The sequence below is a fragment of the Mirounga angustirostris genome, unplaced genomic scaffold (assembly GCF_029215605.1).
Source record: "Mirounga angustirostris isolate CCGP_5_RB_7025 unplaced genomic scaffold, mMirAng1.0.hap1 SCAF_4, whole genome shotgun sequence".
In the NCBI taxonomy this organism is placed as follows: domain Eukaryota; kingdom Metazoa; phylum Chordata; class Mammalia; order Carnivora; family Phocidae; genus Mirounga; species Mirounga angustirostris.
This window is the reverse complement of record NW_026991712.1, coordinates 98,273,757-98,300,520: the sequence shown is the minus strand read 5'-3', so window position 1 is coordinate 98,300,520 and position 26,764 is coordinate 98,273,757. Positions and strand designations below refer to the sequence as shown.

Genomic DNA, 26,764 nt, shown 5'->3' with positions numbered 1-26,764 from the left:
TGTTGGCAGAGGTCCGGCCAATGTGCCCAGGCTGAAGAGAATGAGGCCAGGCCCTGTCTCAGCACTGCCCGAAGCTGCACAAAATGGCCCGTGTTTCATGAAACCAGGCTTTGGCTTCTGAGGTTTGGAGCCTGCAGGCACCTGGGAGGTCCCCAGGGTCTCGGGCACAGCAGGACTGGAATATTCCAGGCTGGCAAACGATTTGGTATCTCTTAATGTTCATTTGAGATTTATCTTGTGGGCTGGGGAGAAAGATGCACCCAATAAAGCATTTGTAATGAGTGGTTTTCTATACCCGACAGCTCTTTGAATGGTATACTCAACTGTTTACGATTTGGATAATAAAAGAAATCCCTCATTAGCAGGACAAAAGCGCTATATGGTGCACTGTGCAGCTTGGGCTTTCGGGTTCCTGGTGCCTGCATCTTAAAATGAGTGGCAGCTCGCTGCACCTGGAGCCGGGAGCTGGTGGAGCTCGGGGAGTGACACTGGCCTAGAGTTGCCCTTCGGTCCTCCACAAGCCTGCTGCAAAGATGTTACGTGGAGGCAGGATGTCTCCTGCAAAGAAGGTTTTTTCTTTTACCACTGCTGGGCACTGCCCACCTTGGCAGGAGTGGAGAAGTTCCTATGTAGCAGCTGAGTTAACTGGCACCGAATCTTCTCTTTCTTGCAGGGATGTTTGTGCCTCTTTAAGAACCGTACCCTGGGGCGCCTGGGTGACTCAGTCGGTTAAGCGTCTGCCTTCAGCTCAGGTCATGATCTCAGGGTCCTGGGATTGAGCCCTGAATCAGGCTCTCTGCTCAGCGGGGAGCCTGCTTCTCACTCGCTCTCTCTCTCTCCCTCTGTGCTCTCTCTCTTTCAAATAAATAAATAAAATCTTAAAAAAAAAAAAAAAAAGGATCTATACCCTGGACAGCTGACCCTGGGTGGGAATAAGGTTGCAGTATGACCCATTCCCTGTTCCAGTCCTGGTCGGGGCCACACCTAGCCTCAGAAGCCCAAAGCCACAGAGTCACCAGGAGAACAACTTGTAGGTGGTGTCCACCTTAAAAACGAAACAACAAAGTTTCTCCTGCAGCAAATGAGTGTATTTGGGAACAGCAGAGGAATTGCAATTCAGGACAAGCCCACTTTGGTGAAGCATAGGCAAGTCTGGAGAACACAGCGGGAGAGCCTCCTTTTTCAGAGGAAAGGAGGAAAGTTGGGAGGGGTCATTTTAAATGAAATTGGCTGGAGGAAAATGAGATTCAAAGCGGTGGCAGCTACTCATTGCCTGCAGGCAGGGCCTCTTGCTGTTGCCAGGCTGAGGAAATCTTCCTTCTTCCTGCTGGGTGAGGCAATCTTTGATGATGTTCCTGACACCTCTCCCATCCTGGCTTCCCAGCTCCATTTTTTTTTTTTTTAAGATTTTATTTATTTATTTGACAGAGAGAGACAGAGCAAGAGAGGGAACACAAGCAGGGGGAGTGGGAGAGGGAGAAGCAGGCTTCCCGCCGAGCAGCGAGCCCGATGCGGGGCTCGATCCCAGGACCCTGGGACCATGGCCTGAGCCCAAGGCAGATGCTTAACAACTGAGCCACCCAGGCGCCCCTGACTCCATTTTGAATGCTCTTTCTTTTGTTCATTTTCATGGTTTCCCCCTCAGCTCTCCTGAGGCCCCTTTCGACTACCTTTCAAAGTTCCCTGGTGGAGCCTGCAGCCAGCTACCGGCCTGAGAGCGCAGCAGTGCCTGGGCCTCAAGAAGACCACGTGGCCCAGGCCACAGGAGGGACACAGCTTATGGCCCTCTGTCCAGAAGATTCTTTCTTATCTTTGCCTCTGCCTGTTTTCCAATAGGTCCTGTGGCCCATGGATCATAGGGACATTTGTTTCATTTAAATATGAGTGTACCTTGGAAGAAAAACCTGGGTGTTGTTCTCAGAAGGGATCAGAGCCCCCCCGAGCCCCTCCCCTGTCCTACCGAGGACAGGGGAACCTTTACTTGGGGGCCGAAGATTCATGAAGAGGAGGAAATGGGTCTACACCGACAGAAACACTGATGAGTAAGAAGCTGTGGGCACAGTTCTGACAGAGACAAGGCAGAGAGGAGCCTGTGAAATTCTATCACAAAACTAAGTCCCGAAGACTAAGTAAACAAATATGTTGAATGGCAGCTTGACGTTCCCTCGTCGTTTTGCACTTTGCTCTGTTGGCATTCCTCGGGGAATTTGCGGCAAACTTACCCTGTTTCTGCTTCCCGACAGGTGGCACAGCCCGGTGGTGGATGGCACAGACAGTGTGGGTCTGAACCCTGGTCAGGCCACTTCCTAGCTGGGTACTTTGGGCAAGTTGCTAAACTTCTCTGCCTCAGTGTCCCCATCTGTAAAATGGAAAGAACAATAATAGTACCTGCCTCCTAGGGTTGCAGTGCAAGCCCATGCAAAGTGCTTAGGACAGGCTGTGCATGAAGAAGCATACTGGGCATGCTTTATGCTTTTTTGTTTATTTATGAAAACATCTTGGTCAGCCCGCACTGGGATCTCTCTGCCCAGAGCCTGCACCTCCTGGAACCGGCTCACCAAGCCCGTGTTACTTGGAGTCATCTCCTGGACGTGCTTTAGGTTCCCAGGATTGGAATGTGGTAGGAGGAAATTACAGTTTGTCCAGATCAGGTTCTGTTAATATTATGAAATTTAGAAGCACAGGTTTATGTAGGCAAAGCTCAGTAACAACCCTGTTTGGGAACATAGATACACAAATCTTATCTAAGTGCCTCTTAATACCTTGCTTAAACATATGAGTCACTGTTTTAAAGTAATGTTTGCTCAATATGGGCCGTGATCTTAATACTGCGCTATGCAATTTTTTTTTTTTTCTAGAAAAAGCATAAGGAGAGTGGGCTCTGAATTCTATCCTGGCTCTTCTCAAATTGGGTTCACATTAAACCAGCCAAAGCATGTATGTCCCCTGAGACAGGTGTCACTGTGGCTGGTGACCACCCCCCTCCCCCCCAGGAGCGGGCGATCCTAGGAAATGTCATTTGCCCCATAAACCTGCAGTCCCCAAGCTTCAATGTACATAGAAGCAGCAAAGGAAGATGCCAAAATGCTGAGTCCTGGAGACTCGATTTGAGGGGCCTCTAACAAGCTCTTCTCCAGTGAGGGGCTGCAAGTCCTCCCCGCACCTCCACCTCCAGGGAGCCACTGTCCTACCTGATCACCCGAACCTTTGGAGGAAATCAAATAGGCCTATAATGAAAATTCCAATTGTCTTTCCAAGGTGGGACAGAGAGGTTAGCTTCCATTAAGAAAAGTTCCATCCAGCTAGAGCTGATCTTCATGTTAAAACAAGGACTAGCAAGACAGGAGGTGGGGAGGGGAGTGGGTGTGTGTGTGGCTACGCCTGGGTCTGCATCCATCCACAATTAGGTTTCCAAGGGGGCATAATTGTCCCTGAGGAAACTTCCATCATCGGAGTGGCGAAGCAGGAAGAGGAATACGTAGAGGGGTGACAGCGGAACAGAGAGAGGAGGCTCCTCTAAGGGGCTGTAATTTCCAAGTGCTTGAAGGCCAGCAGCTGGGCCCACACCTGGATGCTGCAAAGCCTGCAGATGAGGAGGCATGCTGGATGGCCCGGGGCCCCAGCCAGGAGGCAAACACATGTCCTGCGTGCGTCCCGCAGGTGCTCTCCAGTCCCCAGCTGGGGGCCAGCTGCAAAAGGGAGCGAGGGGGATCTGACCGACCAAACGGGATGCTCGGTGTTTGGAGGGAGTGTTAGGGAGTCAGGCAACAGAAAAATGGGTCCCAGACCTCTGCTGGGGTCCCCCACTCTGGGGCCTGCTGGGGGCAGCTATCTCGGTAAGTAGCAGTCACACCTGCTCCCAGGTGACAGAAAGGGACCATACACCTCCTCTGCCAGGTGCGCCTACCTGGTCGCCTTAGTCTCCAAGGAGGGACACAGAGAGGAGGCCCCGGTGCATGTCCAGTGAGGTGGGGTTGGAGGGAAGACCTGGGAATGTTCTCAGGAGTACTAAGCACTGGGGACGATGGGATCCCAGCCTGGTGGCCAGGCCGCCTCTGGAGAAAGATGGGAGAGAATGTTCTTGCTCCCTGCTGGAGTTCTGTGTGGACAGGAGGATCTCCCAGGGCCCTAACTGGCAAGGGACAGCTGTGAAATGACTAAGAGGTGTACTATCAGTGGTCTGCTCTTGAGATATCTATTTCCTTCCTCCCCTTAAGCTCCATGGGTGCCTGGGATCATGGGGAAGCCCGCCGATGGCCACCACGCCCCCGGACAGCCTGCACCCTCCCAGAAGCCCTGGGCCGGTGGAGCCCTGTGGAGACCGCCTCATTGCAAAGCTTGTGTGCCAGGAGGGGCTTTGCTCGCTGGCCCCAGGGATGCCCTGAGCCACTGGGGAGCTGGAGACTATCAAAAATGGGGCCCCCAGCATCTCCTGCCCTCCTTCCTGGACACTGCCCTCCCCACTCCTACCTGCCTTCTCCCCTCCATGAGGTGCTCTGTCTCTCCCTGCCCTTCCATCTGGTTGTCCAATCCCACCTGGTGGCACTGGGACCAAAGCTTCAGATTCTCCGCTCAGCTGCCTGAGGGGTCAGGCAACTCCCAGCGTCCGTTAGCACATCTGATGCATGAGGACAGTCATTCCTGCTGCCTCCCAGGGTTGTCATGAGGAGTACCTTCCCTGGTGGTGGCCATCATCTGTTAGGTACCCCCAGAATCCCGTGCCCCATCCCAGAGCCTCTGGATGCGAATTGCTGGAGAGTGGGCCTGGGAAGCTGGAGTTTTTGCAGCTCGAGAAACCCTGGAAAGGGAGTAAGCAAGGAGACCTCTGCGACCTACAACTTGGTTTGAATCCTGACTCTGCCCACCACTTGCTAGCTGGATGACCTCAGGAAAGCAGCTCCTCTAAGCTCCATTCCCTCCTGGGCGAAGCAGCATTCCCACTAGGACTTACTTTACAGGGTTGCTGCAGGGACAGGATGAGGTGGTGCCAGCCTGGGCAAACGCACGGGAAGTGTGAACTCTGGTTACTGCATGAGCTTGTGGACCGAAAGTGCTCTGTTGGCTGCGATGAACTTCTTTTCTGTTTACATAAAGTAAGTGCTGCCCCCCTTTAATAGAAGATGGTGTCTGCACCGATCAATCCCCAGGGGCAAGTATGGAAACCGACCGAGAACTTAGGGTGGAAAAAACAGCTATGCCCAGGCCTGCCTCTGACAGATCATGAAATGGGCTGGTGGGGGGTGTGGGGGGGGAATGAGGCCGGCCCCCGCCAACAGCGAGGAAGCAGCCCAGAGCCCCTCCCTGCCCCTGCCCCTCCAGCGCCCCGCTTCCCACTCCAAGATCTCTGTCTTTAAAAAACAATTTTAGGGACGTCTGGGTGGCTCATTCGCTTAAGCATCTGCCTTCGGCTCAGGTCATGGTCCCAGGGTCCTGGGATCGAGCCCCGCATCAGGCTTCCTGCTCAGCGGGAAGCCTGCTTCTCCCTCTCCCACTCCCCCTGCTTGCGTTCCCTCTCTGTCAAATAAATAAATAAAATCTTAAAAAAAAAAAAGCAATAAACGCCACCACCCCAAACAGACCCACCCAGGACTTCACTGCGCACTGCAGCCATCTTCATTCTGTAAACCACCCCATGGAGCCCGTCTGTTTGGTTCAAGGTGAAGATTTGAACTCAGGCTATTTATAATTCCCGCGATGGAGTGGGTGTCAGTTTCAAAGCAGTCAGGCCAGATGTCGCGGTGGAAGTTGAGAGGGAGACAAGCATTATTATAAATTAATGTTGCCAGTGATTAATATTTGATATTTTTAACACACATTCACCTCAGAGGAAAAAAATCCTCTTTAATTAATGTGGCTGGATGGTGTGCATCTTCCCATCCAGGAGGAGGGGTTGCAGAAAATCTTTGGGTGTAGCTTCAGGCAAAGATCTGACGGAGGAAAATTAGTGAACCCTGAATATAAGTGAACCCTACAAAGATTTGCTTGTCGTCCTGACTCTGTAGGCTGAGACTGTCAGGTTTGGGCATCCTGCACTTCCTTCCCTCTGCCCATCCTCTCCACTGTGTCTCTTGCTCTTCGGCTGGGGAAGATCACTGGTGGGCTTCATTGGAGTCTGCGAAGCCAGAGCTTCTCTTTTGTCTGAGCTCTGCCGATAAACCACGCGACTTCCTACTGGAGCCTGACACTGAAGGGCTTGCCTGCACGCCTGCCTTATTTTGTCTGCATGGTATCAGAATAAGGGTCACCTTTATTTGGAAGTTGGTACATTTTCCCCAGAGGCCGCATTTTCTGCATCTCTTGGAAAATGGAAAGTTCTGGCATCCCTGCATTGGGTTCCCATGGTGGCATGAAGGAACTGGTGGTTGGGGTAGCCAGTCGTTGGCAGGAGTGTAGACATTCCCTGGACCCACCACTCGTGGGGGCCTCCACCACACCTGCCTCTGGGGTTTGCATCAGACCTGCAGATAATGTATTGGGTCTGCACAGCGCTGGCATGCATCATGCTGAAAATTTTTTTTTGGAAGGGAATTAAATGAATTGAAAATTTATATTTTTTGATATTTATTTTATAAATTAGAATCAGAAACACAATCATCAGTATCATGGAGGCTCCTCTTATGTTATATGCCTAACCCACGGTGGAGTGAAAACAAAGACTATTTTGGTAGAGTCTTGGCAGATGATTTTTCTCACACTGCCTACCAGACTCATCTGCGTTACCCGCCCGGCCCGTCGGCCTCTGAGTTGCTCCCCTTGCCAGTGTTGCCGAGCCATAGGTCTCTCCTCTGTTAAATGAGGCCCGAGAAGGGTGGAGTGGAAAGCTCACGGGTCCTGGATTAAAAGCCTGGCACCACCACATTCTGATCTGGGAGCGGGGTAAGTGACTTAACCTCTTTCCGCTTCATTTCCCTCATTTGTAGAATATGGGTAATAATACCTACTCTGAATACTTTTGGGGATGACTGGAGAAGAGCATAATAATAGGAGCTGGTGATGGCTGAGTGCCGGCTGTCTAACATGTACTTTACATGGCCTCACTGATCATCACAAAACCCCTATGAGGTGGAAGAGGTTTACGGATGAGGATCATGAGACTGGCAATCACCTAACGAAGGGCAAAGCTGGGGTGCCTGGCATACAGGGATGCAGGGACTGGGGCCATGTAGTAGATACATGGCCAAGTTCTCCAGTTCTGAAAACCCCATGACTCAGACCCCAGGTCCTTTCTTTTCTACAATGACAAATGTCCTTGGGGAAAGCATACCAGGAAGGGACAGGTTTTCCAGATGTTCAAAGAGAGGATGTGACATGTGAAGTCATCCATCTCTCAGATGGTGAGTTGTAAAGAGATGTGTATTACATTTTCTATTTGGTTCACAAGATGGTATTTCTTTTTGTTTACAAGTAAACTTCAATTTTTTTATGGTCAAATATATGCAACAGAAAAGTTACCCATTTAAGCCATTTTTTTTACTTTTTTTACTTTTATTTTTTTCTATTTTATTATGTTATGTTAATCACCATACATTACATCATTAGTTTTGATGTAGTGTTCCACGATTCATTGTTTGTGTATAACACCCAGTGCTCCATTCAATACATGCCCTTTTTAATACCCATCACCAGGCTAACCCATCCCCCCACCCTCTCCCCTCTAGAACCCTCAGTTTGTTTCTCAGAGTCCATAGTCTCTCATGGTTAGTGTCCCCCTCCAATTCCCCCCGCCTTTAAGCTATTTTTAAGTGTACAGTTCTACGGCATGAAGCCCGTTCACATTGTTATCCAATGGTGTTAACCATCACCACCATCCATCTCCAGAACTCTTTTCATCTTGTGAAACTGAAACTCTACACCCATTAAACAGGAAGTCTCCATTTCCCCCACCCCGCCAGCCCCTGGCAACCACCATTCCACGCTGTGTCTCTTTGAATGTGACTACTCTAAGTACTCCATATAAGGGGAATCATACAGTATTTGTGCTTTTGAGATTGGCTTCTTTCACTTGGTATACTGTTCTTTTTCGTTTTTTATATTTACTTATTTATTTTAGAGAGAGAGAGAGAGTGAGAGAGAGAGAGAGCATGAGCAGGGGGAGAGGCAGAGAGAAAGGGAGAATCTCCAGCACGGAGCTACGGGGATGGGGGGGGGAGGCATTCAGTCCCACGATCCTGAGATTATGACCTGAGCCAAAATCAAGAGTTGGACGCTCAACTGACTGAGGCACCCAGGCGCCCCTCACTTGGTATAATTCTTAAGGTTCATCCATATTGTAGCATGTGTCAGAATTTCTTTCCTTTTTAAGGCTGAATAATATTCTGTTGTATGTGTACATCACAGTTTGTTTATCCAGTCATCCAGCTGTGGATGGAGGCTTGGGTTGCTCCCACCTTTTGGCTAGTATATAATGCTGCCATCAACACGAGTGTACGAATATCTTTTTTGAGATTTTAATTTCAGTGCTTCTGGGTATACATCTAGAAGTAGAATTGCTGGATCATATGGTAATTCTGTTTAATTTTTTTGAGGAACTGCCACACTGTTTTCCATCGTGACTGCAAGGCTTTACATTCTCAGCCATAATATACAACAGTTGCAATTTCTCCACATTGTTGCCAACATTTGTTATTTTCTGTTTGTTTGTTTGTTTGTTTTAATAGCAGCCATCCTAATGAGTGTGAGCTGATACCTCACTGTGGTTTGATCTGCATTTCCCTAGTGATGAGCGATGTTGAGCATCTTTTCATGTGCTTGTTGGCCATTGGTACATCTTCTTGGAAGAAATGTCTATTTAAGTCCTTTGCCCCTTTTGTAATCGAGTTACTTGTTTTTTGTCTGTTGTTCAGTTGTAGGAACTCCTGATATATTCTGGCTATTAACCCCTTATCAGATATTTGATTTGCAAATATTTTCTTCCATCCCGTGAGTTGCATTATCCACTCTGCCGGGAGTGTCCTTTGATGCACAAGTCTTTAGTTTTGGTGTAGTCTAATATATCTATTTTCTTTCTTTTTTTGTCTATGCTTTTGGTGTCATATACAAACAATAATTGCCAAGTCCAATGTCGCAAAGTTTTTGAAGCTGAAATTTTGGACCAGGTCCTCTTCTCCAACTGTTTAATGATTCCTTAAAACTGTATTTATGAAGTAAAACTTTCATGATCTCAAGATGCGTGACACTGTGATTCTGTTTCATTGTCCTGCAATGGCCTCGAGTTCCCCAGGTCCACCTTCAGCGTCCCATTTGGGCACTGCCTTGCTCGGTCATGAGGCGTAGGCACCACGGAGAGGTGCAGGCACCATTGGGAGAGGCCTGATTTCTACCAGAGAACCTTTCTATCCCATCCTTCCTCTCCCTCATTCTATTTTCTTCCTCCTTTCACCTCCCCACCTGAAAAACTGTCCGGAATGGGATTTAGGGCCGGCTGTGCGCCCTCTTCCCCGCAGCCTCAGCTGAAGGGCTTTCCCTGGAGCAGGGCCCTGGGCTGCTCTGATGTGGTTTGGTTTCCATCCTCCTCCTTCTAGAAGTGCTGGACGCCATGTGTCAAACTAGTAAATATGGAGTTTCTTTGGAGAAGTGTTTGAGTTATTTCAATCTTTAAAATCTTTTTATTTATCAATAATTTCCAACGTACAGAAACAATACAAAGAATTCCTGTATACCTTCCCCAGACATCACAAATGCTGACGCCTTACCACGTTTGTTTTATTCTCTTTTCTCTCCCTGTAAATTTTCTGATCTGTGAGAAATTCTGTTAGAACTTACAGACACAATATTCCTTTACTTTGGTGTGTCTCCCAAATCAAGGACATTTTCTTATAGTTATTAAAATAAGAATCAGTACAAATATCAAATCTGGGAAATTGACATCAATACAACACTATTACTTAAAATTTTGACCAAGCCTCCCCCCCAACTATATAGTGATTCCTTAAAACTATATTTATAAAGCAAAACATGGTCTCAAGATGCATGACACAGTGATCTAGACACCGGATCTGGCTAAGTGCCCAGTTGGGACAGCCTTGACTCTTTCCTACTTCTTCCCATCCCGTTCAGGAAGCTGGATGGGCTTCCCCATTGCTGTTTCCCATAACTAATAACACCCTCTCCCGTGTGCAAGGTGGGACTCCCACCCTACCCTTCTCCCAAGAGGACCTGGCAATTCCATGATGCGTTGGACAGATTTTTCCAGGGCTTAGGGTGCTTACTGTAGAACAAATAGGCATTTTTGGAGGCTGGGAGCTATTCTCCTCCCAAAGTTCTGCTGACCATGGATGGTAGACAGGCCAGTGTATCACTCACAGAGATCACTAGTGGGCAGGAAGGGAGAAGGGTGGTGTGCAGGGCAGCCTTCTGATGCATTTTCCAGGTCTCTTCCCTCTCAAGGTCTCTCCCAGTTGAGTCTTTGCTCTTCCTGGGTCCTGCATTAAAGACCCTAGGACCCCTTCATCTTCAGCCTGAGACTCGTCAAGTGTGGACACAGTGTGGCCCTCTTTGCTGACGTGCAGAACTTTGGTGCTGTGAGAGTCACGTGGTCCAACTGAGAGCATGTGCCGTCAAGGACCAAACAGACCCAAGTTTGCATCCTAAATCCATTTGCTGTTAGCTGAGTGACTTGAAAGATCCGTCGAGCTTTCCAAGTTCCTGCTCACTCATCTGTAACATGGAGGTATTTTAAAGGGCTCACGCACAGGGTCTGGCACTAGGTAAGCACACGATACGTGTTATGGTAGTATGGCTGGGCAATATTTGGAGATAATGATTTATGATTTTTTAAAAATCCTCTCATTTTGTCCTTTCTCTTTTCCTCAGGAAAGGAAAAGCAATGCTGCGGGAAGATGTGGGCAGGGCAGAAACCAGAGGTGACTTGCAGGACCTCCAGCTTAAGATGTTGTGCCCTGAAGCCTAAGCCAGAGGGGAACTCAGGGTTCCTCGGAGGGTGTAGAAGGAAGAGGTGGGGGGCGAGGAGACAGGCAGGTCCTGAGTGACAGGGACCTGGAGTCTGCTTCCTGGTGGTGGTCCAGAGGGGTGGCAAGACCAGAGAGGAGGGAATGTGTGGCCCATCTTGGGGAGTGTGACCAAGGCAGCTTGCAGAAGGCTGGGTTGGCCCAGGCGAAGCATGGAGGCAACAGGGGCCCAGGCAGGGGCGAGGAAAGACTACCGAGCACTGCCCCCACCCCCAAACTCAGCATGCTGGAGAGTCATGGGTGCCAAAGCATATCTGTGGGGCACTATGTAAAAATGGCTAAGATTAATTTGCCCCCAGCCTGCAGGGACGATGCAGAAATTCAGTTGATTTCTAGAACAGGAAAAGAACCGATGGTCTGTACATACCTGAGCTTCAGACCAGCTCCAGGAGCTTGTGAATCCCACATTTCGAGGCTGGGCGGGGGGGTGACTTGGAACATTCAAGGTCACACAATGGCAGTCATTTATGACTCAGATTTGTAGAAGTCCTAACACACGGCAGCACTGGACTGTCCTGTCTTTGATCCTCCCATGAGCATCTCAGTGTCAGAAAGGGAAACTGAGGCACCAAGAAGTAAAGGGACTTGCTCAAGGCCACACCACCATGTGGCAGACAGACCCAGGATTGAAACCCAGGACAGTCACACATGCCCTTTCCAGAAACCACGCTCCCCTGTCAGCTGGCTCCTTGCCGTGGAAGATGTTTGTCCCTTTGGCTTTCCCCCTATACTGCTTGTCACAGCAGGGTCACGCATATGGGATCCTATCTGTCCCCACCCGACTGTGGGCTCCCCAGGCATGGAAATGACACCAGCTCCATATCTCTGTGGCCCTTGTGAGCACATTGAAGATCCTGCGTCGAACCGGCTTTGAGGTTGCTCATGTCTGAGTGGAGATCATGGTGGGAGTGGGTAACCCAGGACAGGTCATCCCCAGGCCCTGATTTAGTTTGGCCACTTTTGTGGGTCAGTCCCCAGGCACAAAGAATCTAGACCAAGGGGAGTCGTCCCCACCTGGTGCTGGGTAGCCAGTGATGAAATCTTATCACGGTTTTTCTAAAAGCTTTTGGCAGTTCTCGCCCTGCCCCCGTGGATAAGCAGTTCTGACGTTCTGTGAAGCCTGGGCAGCATTCCTGATAGCGCGCACTTGAATGCTGTTAGAATGATCCCAATCTCGTGAGTAAACCCAGAGCAACCAGTGCTAAGGGATCTTTAGTTTTTGGCTTCGAAGGTCACCTTCCAGCGGGAGGGATGGCTGAGCCTGACTTGCCAGGCTCATTGCTCAGGAGTGTTTGCTGCTGGGTCGGGCTGGGCCCCTGGGCGTGTGGAGCAGAGTGCTCGGTGCGCCGATGTGGTGGTGTTGACCCCGGAGGGGCCCGGCCCCACGTGCTGCACACAGGCCTGCCTGTCCCAAGCAGAACCGCCCCAGACTTGATATTGCAAACTCGTGAGATTCCCATAGCATGCCGGGCCCCGGGGGGCTGTGTGTAGTGGGTCAGACCAGGGCTCTTGTGACAGTTCAAGGTCTTCTTCCTCAGGGGCAAGTCCATCAACCTCTCTGAGTCTCTGTCTCATCATCTGTAGCTCCTCATAAAGACGGGGTCCTGCTGTGCTTTGAGTGCTGGCAAGACCGTTCATTCAACTCATTTGCTTAACCAAACGTTTAGTGAGCATCTACTATTCGGCGTGCTCCAGGCTGGTGTGGGGCAGGAAAGACCACTCAGATGCAGGGCCGCTGGGACGGGGATACGCAGGCCTTCTGAGGAGGGACGAGGATGGCTGGGTGGGGCATTGCCATGGGAGGGATCCCATCTGGCTGTCTTCCTAGCTCCTGCCATAAAACTCTCAGTTCCCCTGTTGGCGGGCCTCGTCAAATACAAGAAGCTTCTGGGTCTGTCCCTCCTGCGTGCCCCTGTGTCCGGGGCCCACCGCATGCCTGCCTCTTTGGCTACCCAGCCTGCCCTCTCTGTTCCACTCCCTTGCTACCCAGACATCTGTCCCGCAGGGCACACTCTCCCACACACCTGTGGCCCCCAAACCCCTGCTGAATCCTGATTTGATCCTGACTTTCCAGTTTATAGCCTCCCCTCACCCTGAGATGCGGTCTTCTCCTTCTGTGGCTGAGACTTCGTTTCCCTTTTTGCCCTAATTCTCTCTCGTGGGGCCGTCTACTCATCACAAAGCCCTGCATGTATCCTTCTGAGAAGCTCGACTTAGGCCTATGTGTGGGACTAGGGTGCCCGCTCTTGGCCTCACCTGTTGCCAAAATCTGACCATGGCGCCATATCCTCCTTCCTCTTTGTGTATGACACACATCTGCCTTCCCTGTTCACCCTCGACAGCCCCCCCAGGAGCTCATGGGATCTGGCATCTACCCCCCGTCTTCCCAACACCCTTCTAACATAGAACCAGGGGACACAGCCCAGACGGTGCAGAAGTCTTGGGCCTGCCATCTCTCTTAGACCGGGGTGACAGATTGAAGGAGCACTCTCTGCCTCAGGAGTAGACGGAGTGTCCCCGGGAACATGGGCCCGGGAGCATTGAGCTGGAGATTCCTGGATAGGGCAGGCTGCGGGCTCCCTGTGAAGTCAGGCCCAGGGAGGAGAGGCAGCTAGGGCAGAAGAGGGGTCTGCTGCTAAGAAACCTCTTTACAGACCACCAGGGGGAACATGAGAAGGGTTTCTGGCGGTGGCCCCGTCTGTGCTAGCTCAAGAAGTCCCATCTGGAAGGGGAAATCAGTCGGGGAGGCCTCTGTGATATTTCCAAGCCTAAAGATCAAGCACGTGTCCCCTTTGGCTTTGAAGTCCCGCGGTGGTGGAGTCTGGGGCCCTTATCGCGGTGGGTGTTGGGTACTCGGGGTACTATCTTAATGTGTTTGTGGAGCAGCCCGAAGTCAGGGGGTCATCTCTGCAGCCCGGGCTTGCAGCCAGAGGGGACCCGGTACTCTCTATAAAGGCTGTGGGAAGGGGGACTGGCTCCAGCAAGTGGCCAGCCTGCGGTCCAGGATGAGGTGTCTCGTGGTGTTACTTGCAGTCCTCGCCCTCTCCCAGGGCAGTGGGATCTCCAGGTGGGTGTCAGGCGCCTGGGGCTGGAGCGGGGAGGGCGTCACAGGCACCTGCTCTGGGTGGGTCTCTCCTGTGGTCTTCCACCCTGCCCCGTGGAATCTTCAGAGGCCCTGCTGCGGGTTCCCAGGATAGTCTTGCCTTTGCATTTGGAACCTTTCCCTCAGGGTATGCCCCACCACTGCAGGGGTGGTGAACAGCAATACAGGGTCAGATGGGCAGCCTGGGAAACCAAGGGCATGGCTGCTGGGGTCAAACTGCCTGTGATTTGATCCCCAGCTCCATCACCAACCTGACTTCCTGTGCCCTATTTCCTCTTCTGTTGTAAAATCAGGATAACAGACAGCATCCATCTTGCAGGGTTGTTATGAGGAATATATGAGTTGGTATTTGGAAAATGCTTTGAATGGTGCCTGGCACGGGATAAGAGCTATTGTATGCATTTCTTTTCTTTTCTTTTTTTTTTTTTTTAAGATTTTATTTATTTATTTGAGAGAGAGAGTGAGAGAGAGAAAGAGCACAAGAGGGGGAAGGGCCAGAGGGAGAAGCAGACTCCCTGCCGAGCAGGGAGCCCGATGCGGGACTCGATCCCGGGACTCCAGGATCATGACCTGAGCCGAAGGCAGTCGCTTAACCAACTGAGCCACCCAGGCGCCCTATTGTATGCATTTCTTAAACAAAATAAAGCTCCCTCTATGGGTGAGATTCCCAAGTTTTCCTCCAGAATTAATAACTGGTATTTCTTTTTTTGATACTTTTGTTTGAAATGATTTTTTTAAAAAGTCATCTCTATACCCAACATGGGGCTCGAACTCATGACCCCAAGATCAAGAGTCACATGCTCTACCGACTGAGCCAGCCAGGTGCCCCATAACTGATATTTCTTGAGCTGCTTGCTGCTAGGTGCCACTAAACCTCTTGGATTAGGTAGGTATTATTATTTGCATTTTACAGATGAGGAAGCTGTTGTTCGGGGAGGGTCCCTGAGCTACCCAAGGCCACATGGTTCATAATGGAAGAGCTAGGACTTGGTCCCAAGTGGACTTACGCTCTTGCCACAACATCACACTATCTCCAGTTCCCAGGCTCGAGCCCCATCAAGCCATGAGCCTGGGGTAACCTGAATCCATCCCTGGGAAACGGGATCCCTGAAAAGGACCCAGGGTACCTTTGACCAGTCAGAGCTCCTTGTGTCTTGAAAGTGAAGTTCTTTCTAACCAGGCATCGGGTGATCTCAGTGCAGGGGGGCAGCCCTGGGGGGATGGAGGTTTCCACGCAGTTGGAGTCTCCTGGTTCTCGGCGTGGGGCAGTGGGCTGTCGGCGCCCCTCTGAGGGAGGCTCTCTGGGGCCTCATACTGGACACAGCAGCTCAGCGGAGAAGAAGCTGCTGCTAGGGGGGTCACCAGGCATTCCACGAGTGGGTCCTGAGGTGAGTGGGAGCAGGAGGCCAGCAGGCAGAACGCTTTGGGGACCTGGAGATGAGGACACAGGAAAGGGCAGCTGAAGGATTGGGCCCGGGAGCCTCCTTCCTTTTCTATCATCAGAGACAAAGGCTGAGAAATGTCTCGAGGACCTTTTATTTCTGTTGGGTCCTGACTGAAGCCACACTTGAGGGCTGGGGAAGGGAGGCACCAGAGGAGAGACCATAATTCACATACAGGGCTGTTCCATATGGGATCTGTTTGGCATGTGAACAACACGAGAAAACCCATTTTCTCTGAGGATCTTAGAACTCCTGCCATTTTATTACTCTCAAAGCACTTTCATAGCTGTGGTCTCTGTGAAGTCAGGCCCAAGGAGGAGCCTGTCCTTAAATCAGCCCCGCAGAGGAGGACCGCATGGCCCTTAGAACTGGAAGGACACCAGGATCATCAGCCTACATTCTTTCAGCCTAGAGGAGGGGAAACTAGGAACCAGAGAGGTGAAGCTACTCTGTTGGTCAAAGGCAGGGCTGGAGAGAGGCTGGAAAGGAAGGAGGTCGCCCATTTTGCAGAGACAGAGCTGAAGCTCAGAGGGCCTTGGGGGGGTGCGGGGGAGGTTACCCCAAGGGCCACAGCCTGCAGAGCAGGGTCTAGAACCTTTCTGCTGTTCTCTCCCTCTCGATGCTCTTCTGTTGATTTGTTTCCATCATCCAACTCCTAAACTCTATCAGAAGCTCCCTGAGGACCACACTCTGTACTGAAACTCTCTGAAGAATTTCCACACACTTCAGGCTACCCAGAGAGCCAAGCACAGGGGTCGCAAGGGAGGGAGCATTTTTACAGGGTTTAGCAGAGTGTGGGGGACATCATTTCCTCTCCAGACAGCCTGCTCCCAGACGGCAGAGGCTGCAGTCCTGAGCCCCGTACAATGTCTGGCACATGGTAGGCAGGCAGCAAGAGTTTGGAGACTGAACGAATGATACTGTGTCTCTCAAACCTCGGAGTTGCGAAACGTATTAGCAGGCTATAAAATACATATAATGAGTCTCCACCAGCATTAAGAAAAAAGAAAGGAATAGAGAACATCAGAGCGCATCATGTTTAGTAAGGGTAAGCACTGAATTGTGAACTGATGTAAAATCTAATTTTTCCTTTGAGTTATGTTTAAAAAAATATGAGGGCAGAGCTTACATAGCCCAGAGTCTGGGCAATTCTCTGAGGTAGGGCAGCCCTGAGGAGATGCCCACCGGCATCACAAATTCTTCCCTGTCTCCTCAGGGTCCCTCTGCACAAAGGCAAGTCGCTGAGAAAGGCCCTGAAGGAGCGTGGGCTCCTGGAGGACTTTCTGAAGACACACCCGTATTCCTTCAGCAAGAAGTACTCCAACTTGGAGAAGGTGGCCAGCGAGCCCTTGACCAACTACCTGGACGTAAGTGGCTCTGCCCCCCTTCCAATAATGCTTCTCACACAGAGTGCGATGGATGCTCCCTCCCGGCCCCTGCCTCTTTCCTCCCTTCTAGGAATCACGGAGCCCCACGGGCTGTGGAGGCTGTCCCCCCACCCCTCAGCTCCGCATGGGGCCAGCAGACCCAGCAAAGGCGAGGCTCTGAAGGTCACTGCCAGGAGGGTCTGAGCTCAGGCCAGCAGACAACATCCCTCGGGGGCACGTAATTTGCTCCCAGGTGCACCCCCATGCCTGTGTCTCCCAGCCCAGAGGACCCATGTCTTAGTCTGGACTCAGCAGGGATGGGGCTCTGGTGCCCATCTATAGCCACCCCTGGTGTCCTCTTCCTTCCTGGAGCCTGTCTCTCCCTCATCTGTCACTCTTGGCAATAAACAGCCTGCCTTGTCTTTCCTGTGCTCTCGTTGCCTTATCTAGGTCATGCTCACCCCTTCCCCGACCTAAGTTCTGACACATGGGGAGGCTGGCCAGGAGGGGTGGCAGGGACAGCTTGGGTCGGGATCTGGGGTCCGTACCTCACTGGTGTCCTATCTCTATGTCCCTGCCCCTGGCAGGCAGGGCCCAGTCTTCCTACTGGGAAGGGCTGATGTTTTGATCTAATGTCTGCTTCTGGGGCTGATTCCAGCGGTGGTTGTAGGGCTTGTGGGAGGGGCAGGCCAGCACAGCTGGGTGAGCAGTGGGGGGGAGCCCAGTGTGGTCACTGGAGATGGAGAACCCTCCCCAGTGATCCTCATTTCCCCCTCTTCCCCTTTTCTCCATGCCAAGCATCGACCCTTATCCCTATGCTGTACTCCCCACCCCTGACCTTGTGCTATCTGTCCCCAGTGTCAGTACTTTGGGAAGATCTACATCGGGACCCCACCCCAGGAATTCACTGTGGTGTTTGACACTGGCTCCTCGGACCTCTGGGTGCCCTCTGTCTACTGCAAGAGTTCTGCTTGCCGTGAGTGATCTCCCTTTCCGGCCTGCCCCTCCAGGCTTAGACCCCAGGGCCACTGTCAGCCCTGCGTAGTGAAAGGAGAAGGCTGGACTCCTTTGGAGTCTACTCTGAAAGTCTGTGAATCTCAGTGACATCAACAGATGATTATGGAGGCCTGGCCACTTTGGAAAAAAAGACGTTAAATGCCGCTAGGCAGAGATGGGGTCAGGCTTCATGTTTTAAACGTCAGAAAGCAATGTCAGATGTTGGTCTCGTGGATTCGGGCTGCATCAGAAGCTATGCTGGAGGCTTTTGGACAAGAGGTTGGGTCAGCTCGGAAACAAGGAGAGGGTTTGCTAGATTCTGGCCACCACTCTTGAGTTGCAGCGTGCTGGGGAGAACGTGGGTACAGGAGAGCTTGCTTCGACATTCCCAGCCTCCTGGTTGTGCCCCATCTCCTTGCTCAGCCCTTCCAACTGCTCACAGATTGAGAAGGTGTGCAAATCACGGGTCTGATGTATAAAGCACCAGTTGGAAATTAGGGAAGCTTGGGCTATTTATTTATTTAAAAAATATTTTATTTATTTATTTGAGAGAGAGCACGAGAGAGAGCAGAGAGCACAAGCTGGGGGAGCGGCAGGCAGAGAGAGAAGCACACTCCCCGCTGAGCAGGGAGCCCGATGTGGGGCTTGATCCCAGGATTTGGGATCATGATCTAAGCCAAAGGCAGATGCTTAACCTACTGAGCCACCCAGCAGCCCTGATATTTACTTATTTATTTAGTCTTCATCAAGAAGCAAGACAAGCTGCTGACCCTCCTGGGTCTTCAGTTCTCCTTTCTATAAAATGGGGCTATGATATGCCAGTGGGGGCTGGGAGAATAAAGTGACAGGATCTATTACTAGTGATGAGTCAACGTTTAATACATGTTAATAATTTAATTTAATACATGTTCATAATTTATTTCTCCAACAATCCTGGGAGCTTGGTGCTTTTGTTATCCCTCTTTACCAGAGAGGGAAGTAAAGTTCAGAGAAGAAAAGAGTCTTGCCTAAGGTTACAAAGCTGGTAAAAGTGACAAGTCTATGGAAACCACAGGGATGGCTTTTTTCTTTCTTATTTCGTTTGGCAGCTACACAGGTAACACTGGGGTTCCGAGAGGTGGGTGGAGCAGCAAAAGATAATTTTTCTTTACCAGACTGTGGGGGATCAAGAGCGAGTGGGCTGCTTGTTTTCTGCAGAATTTCTGAGAACGGTTGGTTAGTATGTAGACCACATTCTTACCAGACCCCGTGAGGGTCTCAGCCCTGGCTGGCGCTGTCAGGGGCGAGAAGATTCTGCAGGCCTCACTAACCCAGGGTCTGTGTTCCAGAAAGCCATCACCGCTTCAACCCGGCCAAGTCCTCCACCTTCCAGAACCTGAACAAGCCTCTGTCCATCCAGTACGGCACGGGCAGCATGCAGGGCTTCCTGGGCCTTGACACCGTCACGGTGAGTGGGGCTTAGGGCCAGTGGGGCTGCCACGCAGACCCCCAGGCTCTGGCGGGCCGCACCTCCAGCCGGCACGGAGAGGCCCTCTGCGTCCTGCCCCTGGGGAGCCTGGTGGTGGGTAGGGGTTCTGGGAGGGATCTTAGGCAGCAGGGCCTGTGGCTGGTCCTTCCCTCCTCTCCTGCCCATGCCAGCCCCCAGAGTCCCCCCTCAGAGGCTTCTCCGTGCCCAGTTTCCACCTTCCCCAACCTTTTTCATCTGTCCTGGCCATAGTTGGTTCCGAATCCCCAGCCTGTGCCAGCACCGAGCTCCCCAGTGTCACCTGTGGGCTCTCACTGTAAACTGAGTTCTTAGGAAGGTACTTTACCCCATTGTGCAGATGAGGAAACTGAAGCGCCCAGGTTGGTCCCTTGCCAGAATCACACAGCTGGTGGCTGGGAGTGGAGTGTCAGACCCACGCCCCGATCCTCTGAGCGGTGCCCTTGGCTTGCGCTTACTCCTTCTCCTGGGAAGGCGAGTCCCCTGCCCAGGCGCCGTGGAGCAGCATCTCCTTTCAGTCAGGGAGCATCTGTGCCCTCTGGACAAGGGTACCCCTGCCTTTTGCCACTTTTTGGCTTCTAAAGTACTCAACACAGTGGTGGGCACATAAGAAGGGCTCAGTACACATTAGCCTCCTGCTTTCCTTCCTCACCCACTATCCAAGACTAAAAATCAAGCGGCATCCCCTGGGGCATCTTCCTGGAGTTCTTCCTGGGTCTGGCTGAAGGCTCGTTTGTTTTGAGCCCGAAGGGACACGGCTCCTCTCTGCTGTCGGCCCTCTCCTCAGCCTCATCCACTGGCAGGGCAGGTGCCCACCCAGCTCAGGCCTCCCTAGGGGTCGGCGCCAGACAGCGGAGACCCCAGAGCCACCGGCTGAGGTGGTCCCAGCAGACAGGGCCTGGGAAGGCGAATCCCCTGCCTGGGGGTCCTACTTCCTCTGAGGCCTGGAGTCATTTGCTTTCTTTTCTGTGGTTCTGAGTTCAGGGGGGGAAACCCCACATCTTCATGAAGGAGTTGGTCCGAGCCTGCTGGCCTCAGCCGTGGTGCGCTAGGCGGCCTTCACCTGCCCACCTTGGGCAGAAGGTGGGAGAGAGAGCTACGGGGGTCAGGCCCTCCTCAGCACGGTCACGTGCAAATGAGGACAAGTTGGGGCACTGGAGGAGGAGAAAGAAGATTGGCGTGGGGGAAGAAGTGTGGGTCAAGGGCTCAGAGGCAAGAGATGAGGTGTGAAAAACAGGGTCAGCACATGAGGGGACTCTAGGACAAAGGGTTCCTCCTGAGTGCCATTGGGGGCCTCTGGAGGGTCATTGCAAGGGGTGACATGACTGGACGTCCATTTTCTTCTTTTTTTTTTTTAAAGATTTTTTTTTTTTATTTATTTATTCGACAGAGAGCACAAGTAGGCAGAGAGGCAGGCAGAGGGAGAGGGAGAAGCAGACTCTCCACTGAGCAGGGAGGCCGACACGGGGCTCGATCCCAGGACCCTGGGATCATGACCTGAGCCGAGGGCAGGCGCTTAACCGACTGAGTCACCCAGGCTGCCCCATGGACGTCCATTTTCAAAGATCACTTTGGCTGTGTGTGTGGAGGATGGTTTGGCTATAAGGGGACTGAGTGGAAGCTGGAGGCCCCTGTGAGCTCAGAAAGGGCTGGTGGGCACAGCAGCCTTCCAGAAAGTGGGCAGATTAACAGGAGATTTGGAGGTAGCGCTTCCTTAGCATAGTGCCATTAATGTCCAACGGCCAAACATTTCCTAAGTGCTCGATACAGGTTCAGCATTCGTATTATATGGGCCTCAGCATTGCCTTGAGATGCAGGTGGTGGCTCAGAGAGGTGCTTGTTCAAGGTCACACCGTCAGCACTCAACAGAGCAAGGACGCACAGCTAGGTCTACTAGATGCAAAGTGGGTGCATGTTCTTTCTGTCCGTTGTGCTGCCCCCAGCTGTTCCCTGGCAGACGCCCCAGGTGCAGTTAATGATGAGGCTGCAGGCTGGCAGGGGGCCTTAGAGCCTCCCTCACCCCACCCCCTTCTTTGGGCTCACCCCCCAACTTCTGCACCGTGAGCACTGCTGTCTGCACCCTTCACCGGGTCCTCGATTCCTCCATCCCTGGCCTCTCCAGGATCATTCCCTCACAACACAGCGCAGAGCTGGGGAATGAGGGCTTTTCCTCTTAAGCTCACACAACTACATTGCCTGGAGGAGGGCGGGTGCGGGGTGGCCTCTAAGGCTGATCCCGATACCGGCCTGCCCTGGGATCTTCCTGCCTCTGGCCCCTGGTGGAGGACACTCGGCTTCTCTTGCAGGTCTCCAATATCGTGGACTCCCAGCAGACTGTGGGCCTGAGCACCCAGGAGCCTGGCAACGTCTTTACCTACTCTGAGTTCGATGGGATCCTGGGGCTGGCCTACCCCTCTCTGGCCTCCGAGTACTCAGTGCCAGTTTTCGACAACATCATGCAGAAGCACCTGGTGGCCCAAGATCTGTTCTCTGTGTATTTGTCCAGGTAGGAGCTGTCCCCAGCCAGAGCCAGACTTTCATGGCCTGGCAAGGTCTGTCGGCTGAGGAATGTCCGCCCCTCTGGGAGCCTGCAACTCCAGGGTGGTGGTCAGAATCCAAGCAAACCCTCTCCTTGTTTCCAGGCTGACTTAACCACTTTTCCAAAAGCCTCTAGTATATATAGCCTCTGCTGCAGCCCGAATCCACGGGACCAACATCTGACATTGCTTTCTGGCATTTAAAACATGAAGCCTGAGCCATCTCAGCCTGGGGGCATTTAACATCTTTTTTTCCCGAAGTGGCCAGGCCTCCATAATCATCTGTTGATGTCACTGAGATTCACAGCCTTTCCAGAGTAGGCTCCAAAGGAGTCCAGCCTTCTCCTGTCACTACGCAGGAAACTGAGGCCTGGGAGGACAGTCACCCTGGGAACTGGTGGCTAAGTCACACGTGGAACCCAGGGCTCCTGACTCCCAGCCCAGTGCTCCCTCCTCTGTCCTCCTGCCCCCATACTGGTGCAGCTCAGCTGGACAGAAGGGCGGGTGGCAGGATGGGGAGAAGGGCACCACACTCAGGAGAAGGAAGGTGCTGGGCCACTGAGGTCAAGGGCACCCAGGCAAGGGGTACACTGGTGCGTTCATGCATTCATTCACTCCATCAATATTTATGGGCTGTTACTATGTGCAGGTGCTCTGCCGGAAGAAGGGGATACATCAGCAAACAAGACAAACTGAGAGTTAACTTTCTAGCAGGTGGAGCAGACAACACGCAATCACACAATTACAGTTGTGAGAAGGGCACTCAGTGCAGGCAGATCTGGATGCAGGGAAACCTTAGCACTGAGGGAAGCCCAGTTGGATGGGGATGCATGTGCAGGGTGGGCAGGGGAAGCTTCTCTGAGGCACGAGGGGGAGCTCTCCAGGTGAGACAGAGGACAGCATGCTTCAGGCAGTGGGGACAGCATGTGCTAGAGCCCGGGGGGTGAGACAGAGCTTGCTGCGGTCTAGGAACTAAAAACCACAGAGTGGGAGCAGGTGACCCATGCTTCTTGGCCGCGAGGAAAGCCCCAGAAGGAACAGAGGGGTGGAAGGGGGCAGTTTTAATCCAAAGTCTGTGGGATCTGGTTGAAGACCTTCTCTCCTACTTAAAGGCAAAGGGCTGGGGACGGGCGGGTGGGCACAGGGCGACAGCTGCGATTGGCCCCAGCCGAGCCTGGTGCTCATGTGAACTGTGTGATGGTTACTTCCTGCCTCCGCCCAGGCTGCAGGTTCTGCCTCAGCCTGGGGGCCGCAGAGCTCAGAGAGAGGACGCTGTTATCAGGGAAAAGCCCCGAAGAGCAGGGAGGCCGGGAGAGCTCACTTGAAGCCTGTGGGGTGGAGGTGGGGGTTGAGGGCAGGGAGGGTGGTGGGGCCCGGTCTCAATGGCATCTGCCCCCCTCCGTGTGGGGCTGCACCCAGCCAGGGTGTCCGAGTGCCACCACTCGCCTTTCCGTGGTTTCAGGAATGGCCAGGGGAGCATGCTCACGCTGGGAGCCATTGACCCGTCCTACTACACAGGCTCCCTGCACTGGGTGCCCGTGACCGTGCAGGAATACTGGCAGTTCACCGTGGACAGGTGAGTGAGCGGGAGCCCTGGGCCCCAGCCACAGGCCCGCCTCCAGGTGTGGGGACGCCAGGGCCTGGGGATCAGCCCGCGAGGCTCCGAGAAGGGCCGCAACACAGGAGCTCCTAAGCCATCACATCAGATTCTGAACTGGACCCTTGCAAGGCCAGTGAGCTTTGTCAGCGAGAATGCTGATGTTCCCCGCTACTTTATTAGTAAGAGCCCTGCCCTTCCTGAGCCCTTACTACCCGCTAGGCATTGGGCTGAGGGATAACAGGACTGTCTCGTTCATTCCTCACTAAAACCCTAGGAGGTGGGTGCTACCCTACTATCCTCATTTTATAATTTACTAACATCAAGTCTGAACCTCACGACCATCCCTGGAGGAAGTCAAGGAAGGGGTTGTTAAGGTACCCGTTTTGTGGATGAGAAGCCCGAGGTCAGGAAGGTTGGTAATTTGCACAAGGCTTGCAGCAAGTGACTGGCAGGGAGGAAGCCTGAAACCAGACCTTTAGGCAACTAGTGTGGTACTCATTCCATCCCTTAATCACATGACTCCGCTGGTTTTTTAAAAGAAGATTTATTTATTTATTTGAGGGTTGGGGAGAGGCAGAGAGTCTTTTTTTTTTTTTTTAAGATTTTATTTATTTATTTGACAGAGAGAGACAAGGAGAGAGAAGGAACACAAGCAGGGGGAGTGGGAGAGGGAGAAGCAGGCTTCCCGCGGAGGAGGGAGCCCGATATGGGGCTCGATCCCAGGACCCTGGGACCATGACCTGAGCCGAAGGCAGACGCTTAATGACTGAGCCACCCCGGTGCCCCAAGAGGCAGAGAGTCTTAAGCTTGGGCTTCCTCCCTGCCTGAGGATCCTGGCAGGGGAGGATGGGAGGGGCCAAGGAGGGCGTGCCGGATGCTGGGCGCACCGCGAGGCTGTCCTTTTTCCACTCTGCAGGGTTACTGTCAATGGCGTGGTGGTGGCCTGTGATGGTGGCTGTCAGGCCATCCTGGACACAGGCACCTCCATGCTGGTCGGGCCCAGCAGTGACATCCTCAACATCCAGACAGCCATTGGAGCGACACAGGACCAATATGGCGAGGTGAGGCCAGGCCCATTTCCCTGGAGGGGCTGGGATGTCTCAGGAGGCCTCCACCGTGGTCTTCCAGCTTGGCCCACCATGGCTGTATGAGCTCTCCCATCTCATGCAGAGGCCGAGGTCTGGCTTCCTGTCCCCCAGGAGGATGGTGCATCCCTGACTCACTGAGCTCGGCTGTACCCCCTTGTTCCTCATCTACCCACGGGTCTCCTTGCTTCCTCCCTGACTCCTAAGGGCTCCCAGGGTCCTGGGGGAGCTCTGGCTGAGCCTGGAGGGGAAACATGGAGGCCAATCCCCCTTTGTCTCAAGCTGGGGTCTGTTCCTGTGTTGGCTGACAGCAGGTCCCACTCAATGTAACTCTTTTGAGGCCTGAGGGCCTCCCTAGAGTCCTCTGAGTGGGCAGACATCCACCCCCCCTCCCCCGCACTTGCTCCAGTGCAGAGGAGGGGGTCCTGCCCTTCTCTGCCTCATGGAGCTTGATCAGATCCATTGCCCATCTAAGATGACTTTCTTCTGGTCTTGAGTTTGACATCAACTGCGGGAGCCTGAGCAGCATGCCTGAGGTGGTCTTTGAGATCCACGGCCAAAAGTACCCACTGCCCTCCTCCGCCTATACCAGCACGGTAGGAGTTCTCAGGAGAGGAAGCCTGGGGTCACCTAGGCCCCCTCCTCTCTCCTGGCAGGTCAGCCAGTTGTAAAGTGGGAGAATGCAGGAGGTGCATTTAGACAAACTGGCCTTTCTGAGTGGGGCCCTGCTGTCCTCAGGCCTTGTCTGTGGCCAATACAGCCTCATCCTGGGAGAAATGGGTCAAACAGAAAGTACAGAGCCTGGCAACCTGAGGGAGGGTGGGGTAGGCAGGACCACAGCCTCTGTGGGAACCTCCATCTACTGCTCTAGCTTCTAAGCCCAGGAGCCTGGAGCATTCATTGTCTAGGACTTTCGTAGGTAGCCTGCCTCGGGCCTCCAGGCCTGGTCTGGCTGGTTAGCAGAGCAGTAGGTGATGAAGAGGATGGGGGGTGCTGGAGAGGACAAGTAAGGGGGAATGGGGTGAGGGGACCCCACCGAGTTCTCCTGCATTAAGTCACTTGATTTTCTGAGTATCAATTTCTTCATCTATTGAGTGGGATGAATCTGATACTTCTCTGCTTCCCTCGGAAGGTGATTTCAAGGATATGAAAAGAAATGCTAGCTGGGAGAGGGACTGTGGGGTTTGGTAGGGGCGGGGTAGGCCACCTACAGACACGGTGACCGGGCTTGGGCCCAGCTTCATCTTAGCCTTGCCTTTCCCAGGATATGGGCTTCTGCACCAGTGGCTTCCAGGGTGAAGGGGATTCCCAGCTGTGGATCCTGGGGGATGTCTTCATCCGCGAGTATTACAGCGTCTTTGACAGGGTCAACAACCGCTTGGGGCTGGCCAAGGCCATCTGATGGCACCGCGGAGCACGGACCACGCACGCATGCCCCAAACACGTGCGTGTGCACATGCACGCACATGTACACATACAGATCAGGTTTTCAGGCACATGGTTCAATAAATACCATATCTCTGCAAAGTGTGGCTTCTGTGGGGCCGGAGCCCTGCGCTGTTATGGGGGTGGGGACGTGGCATCACGTGGTGTCCGGCGGCATTGGAGCTACATGGGTGGGGGAGGGTTGGGGACACTGTTGGTGGGTGGAGACTTTCACAAGGGATTTGGCCACTTCAAGCTTAGGTCAGGTAAAACCAAGACCTGTCTTGCCTTTGTGTTCTCCCACTCGGTCTTTCTGGGGAAAGGGTACAATAGGAGAGACCTTTGCAGGGTGACGCTTCTACCTGGGGATCAAGGGCTTGAGTGTGGGGCTGCGTAGAGAACACTGGCCCAGGGAGAGGCAAGCTCTAGGTCTGTTAAGAAAAGGGCTTCAGGGCATTTTAGAGAACACAGTGGAATAGGCAGAAGGCACCTAGGAAGGTCTGAGGGTCCTGAGGTTGCCATTAATGAGGAAGAACCACAGCTGAAAGTCCCATCCTCAGTCTTGGACTCTGACCCTGACTCACCAGCACATGGAGAGTGGCTCCACAGCTGGGGCAGACCCACCTGCAAGGGCTCTGGGAGGCTGTGAATCAAAGTAAACACCAGTGCTCAGTGAGGACCCTAGTAGTCAGGGGAGACCCTCTAGTGCTCAGTGAAGACCCTCTAGTGCTCAGCAAGGACCCCTAGCTCTCAGAGGGG

The 26,764-nt window shown here is 52.8% G+C and overlaps 1 protein-coding gene across 1 annotated transcript; it reads left to right on the top strand.

Moving 5' to 3' along the window:
* The first annotated feature begins 13,972 nt into the window (after positions 1-13,972).
* LOC123858278 (chymosin-like) lies at positions 13,973-25,982 on the top strand. Its single transcript, XM_045895373.1, has 9 exons — positions 13,973-14,034; positions 16,729-16,879; positions 17,738-17,855; positions 19,204-19,322; positions 21,665-21,864; positions 23,358-23,471; positions 24,412-24,556; positions 25,078-25,176; positions 25,845-25,982. Exons 1-9 carry the CDS (start codon positions 13,973-13,975, stop codon positions 25,980-25,982), a joined length of 1,146 nt encoding a protein of 381 aa, XP_045751329.1.
* The last annotated feature ends 782 nt before the right edge of the window (positions 25,983-26,764 follow it).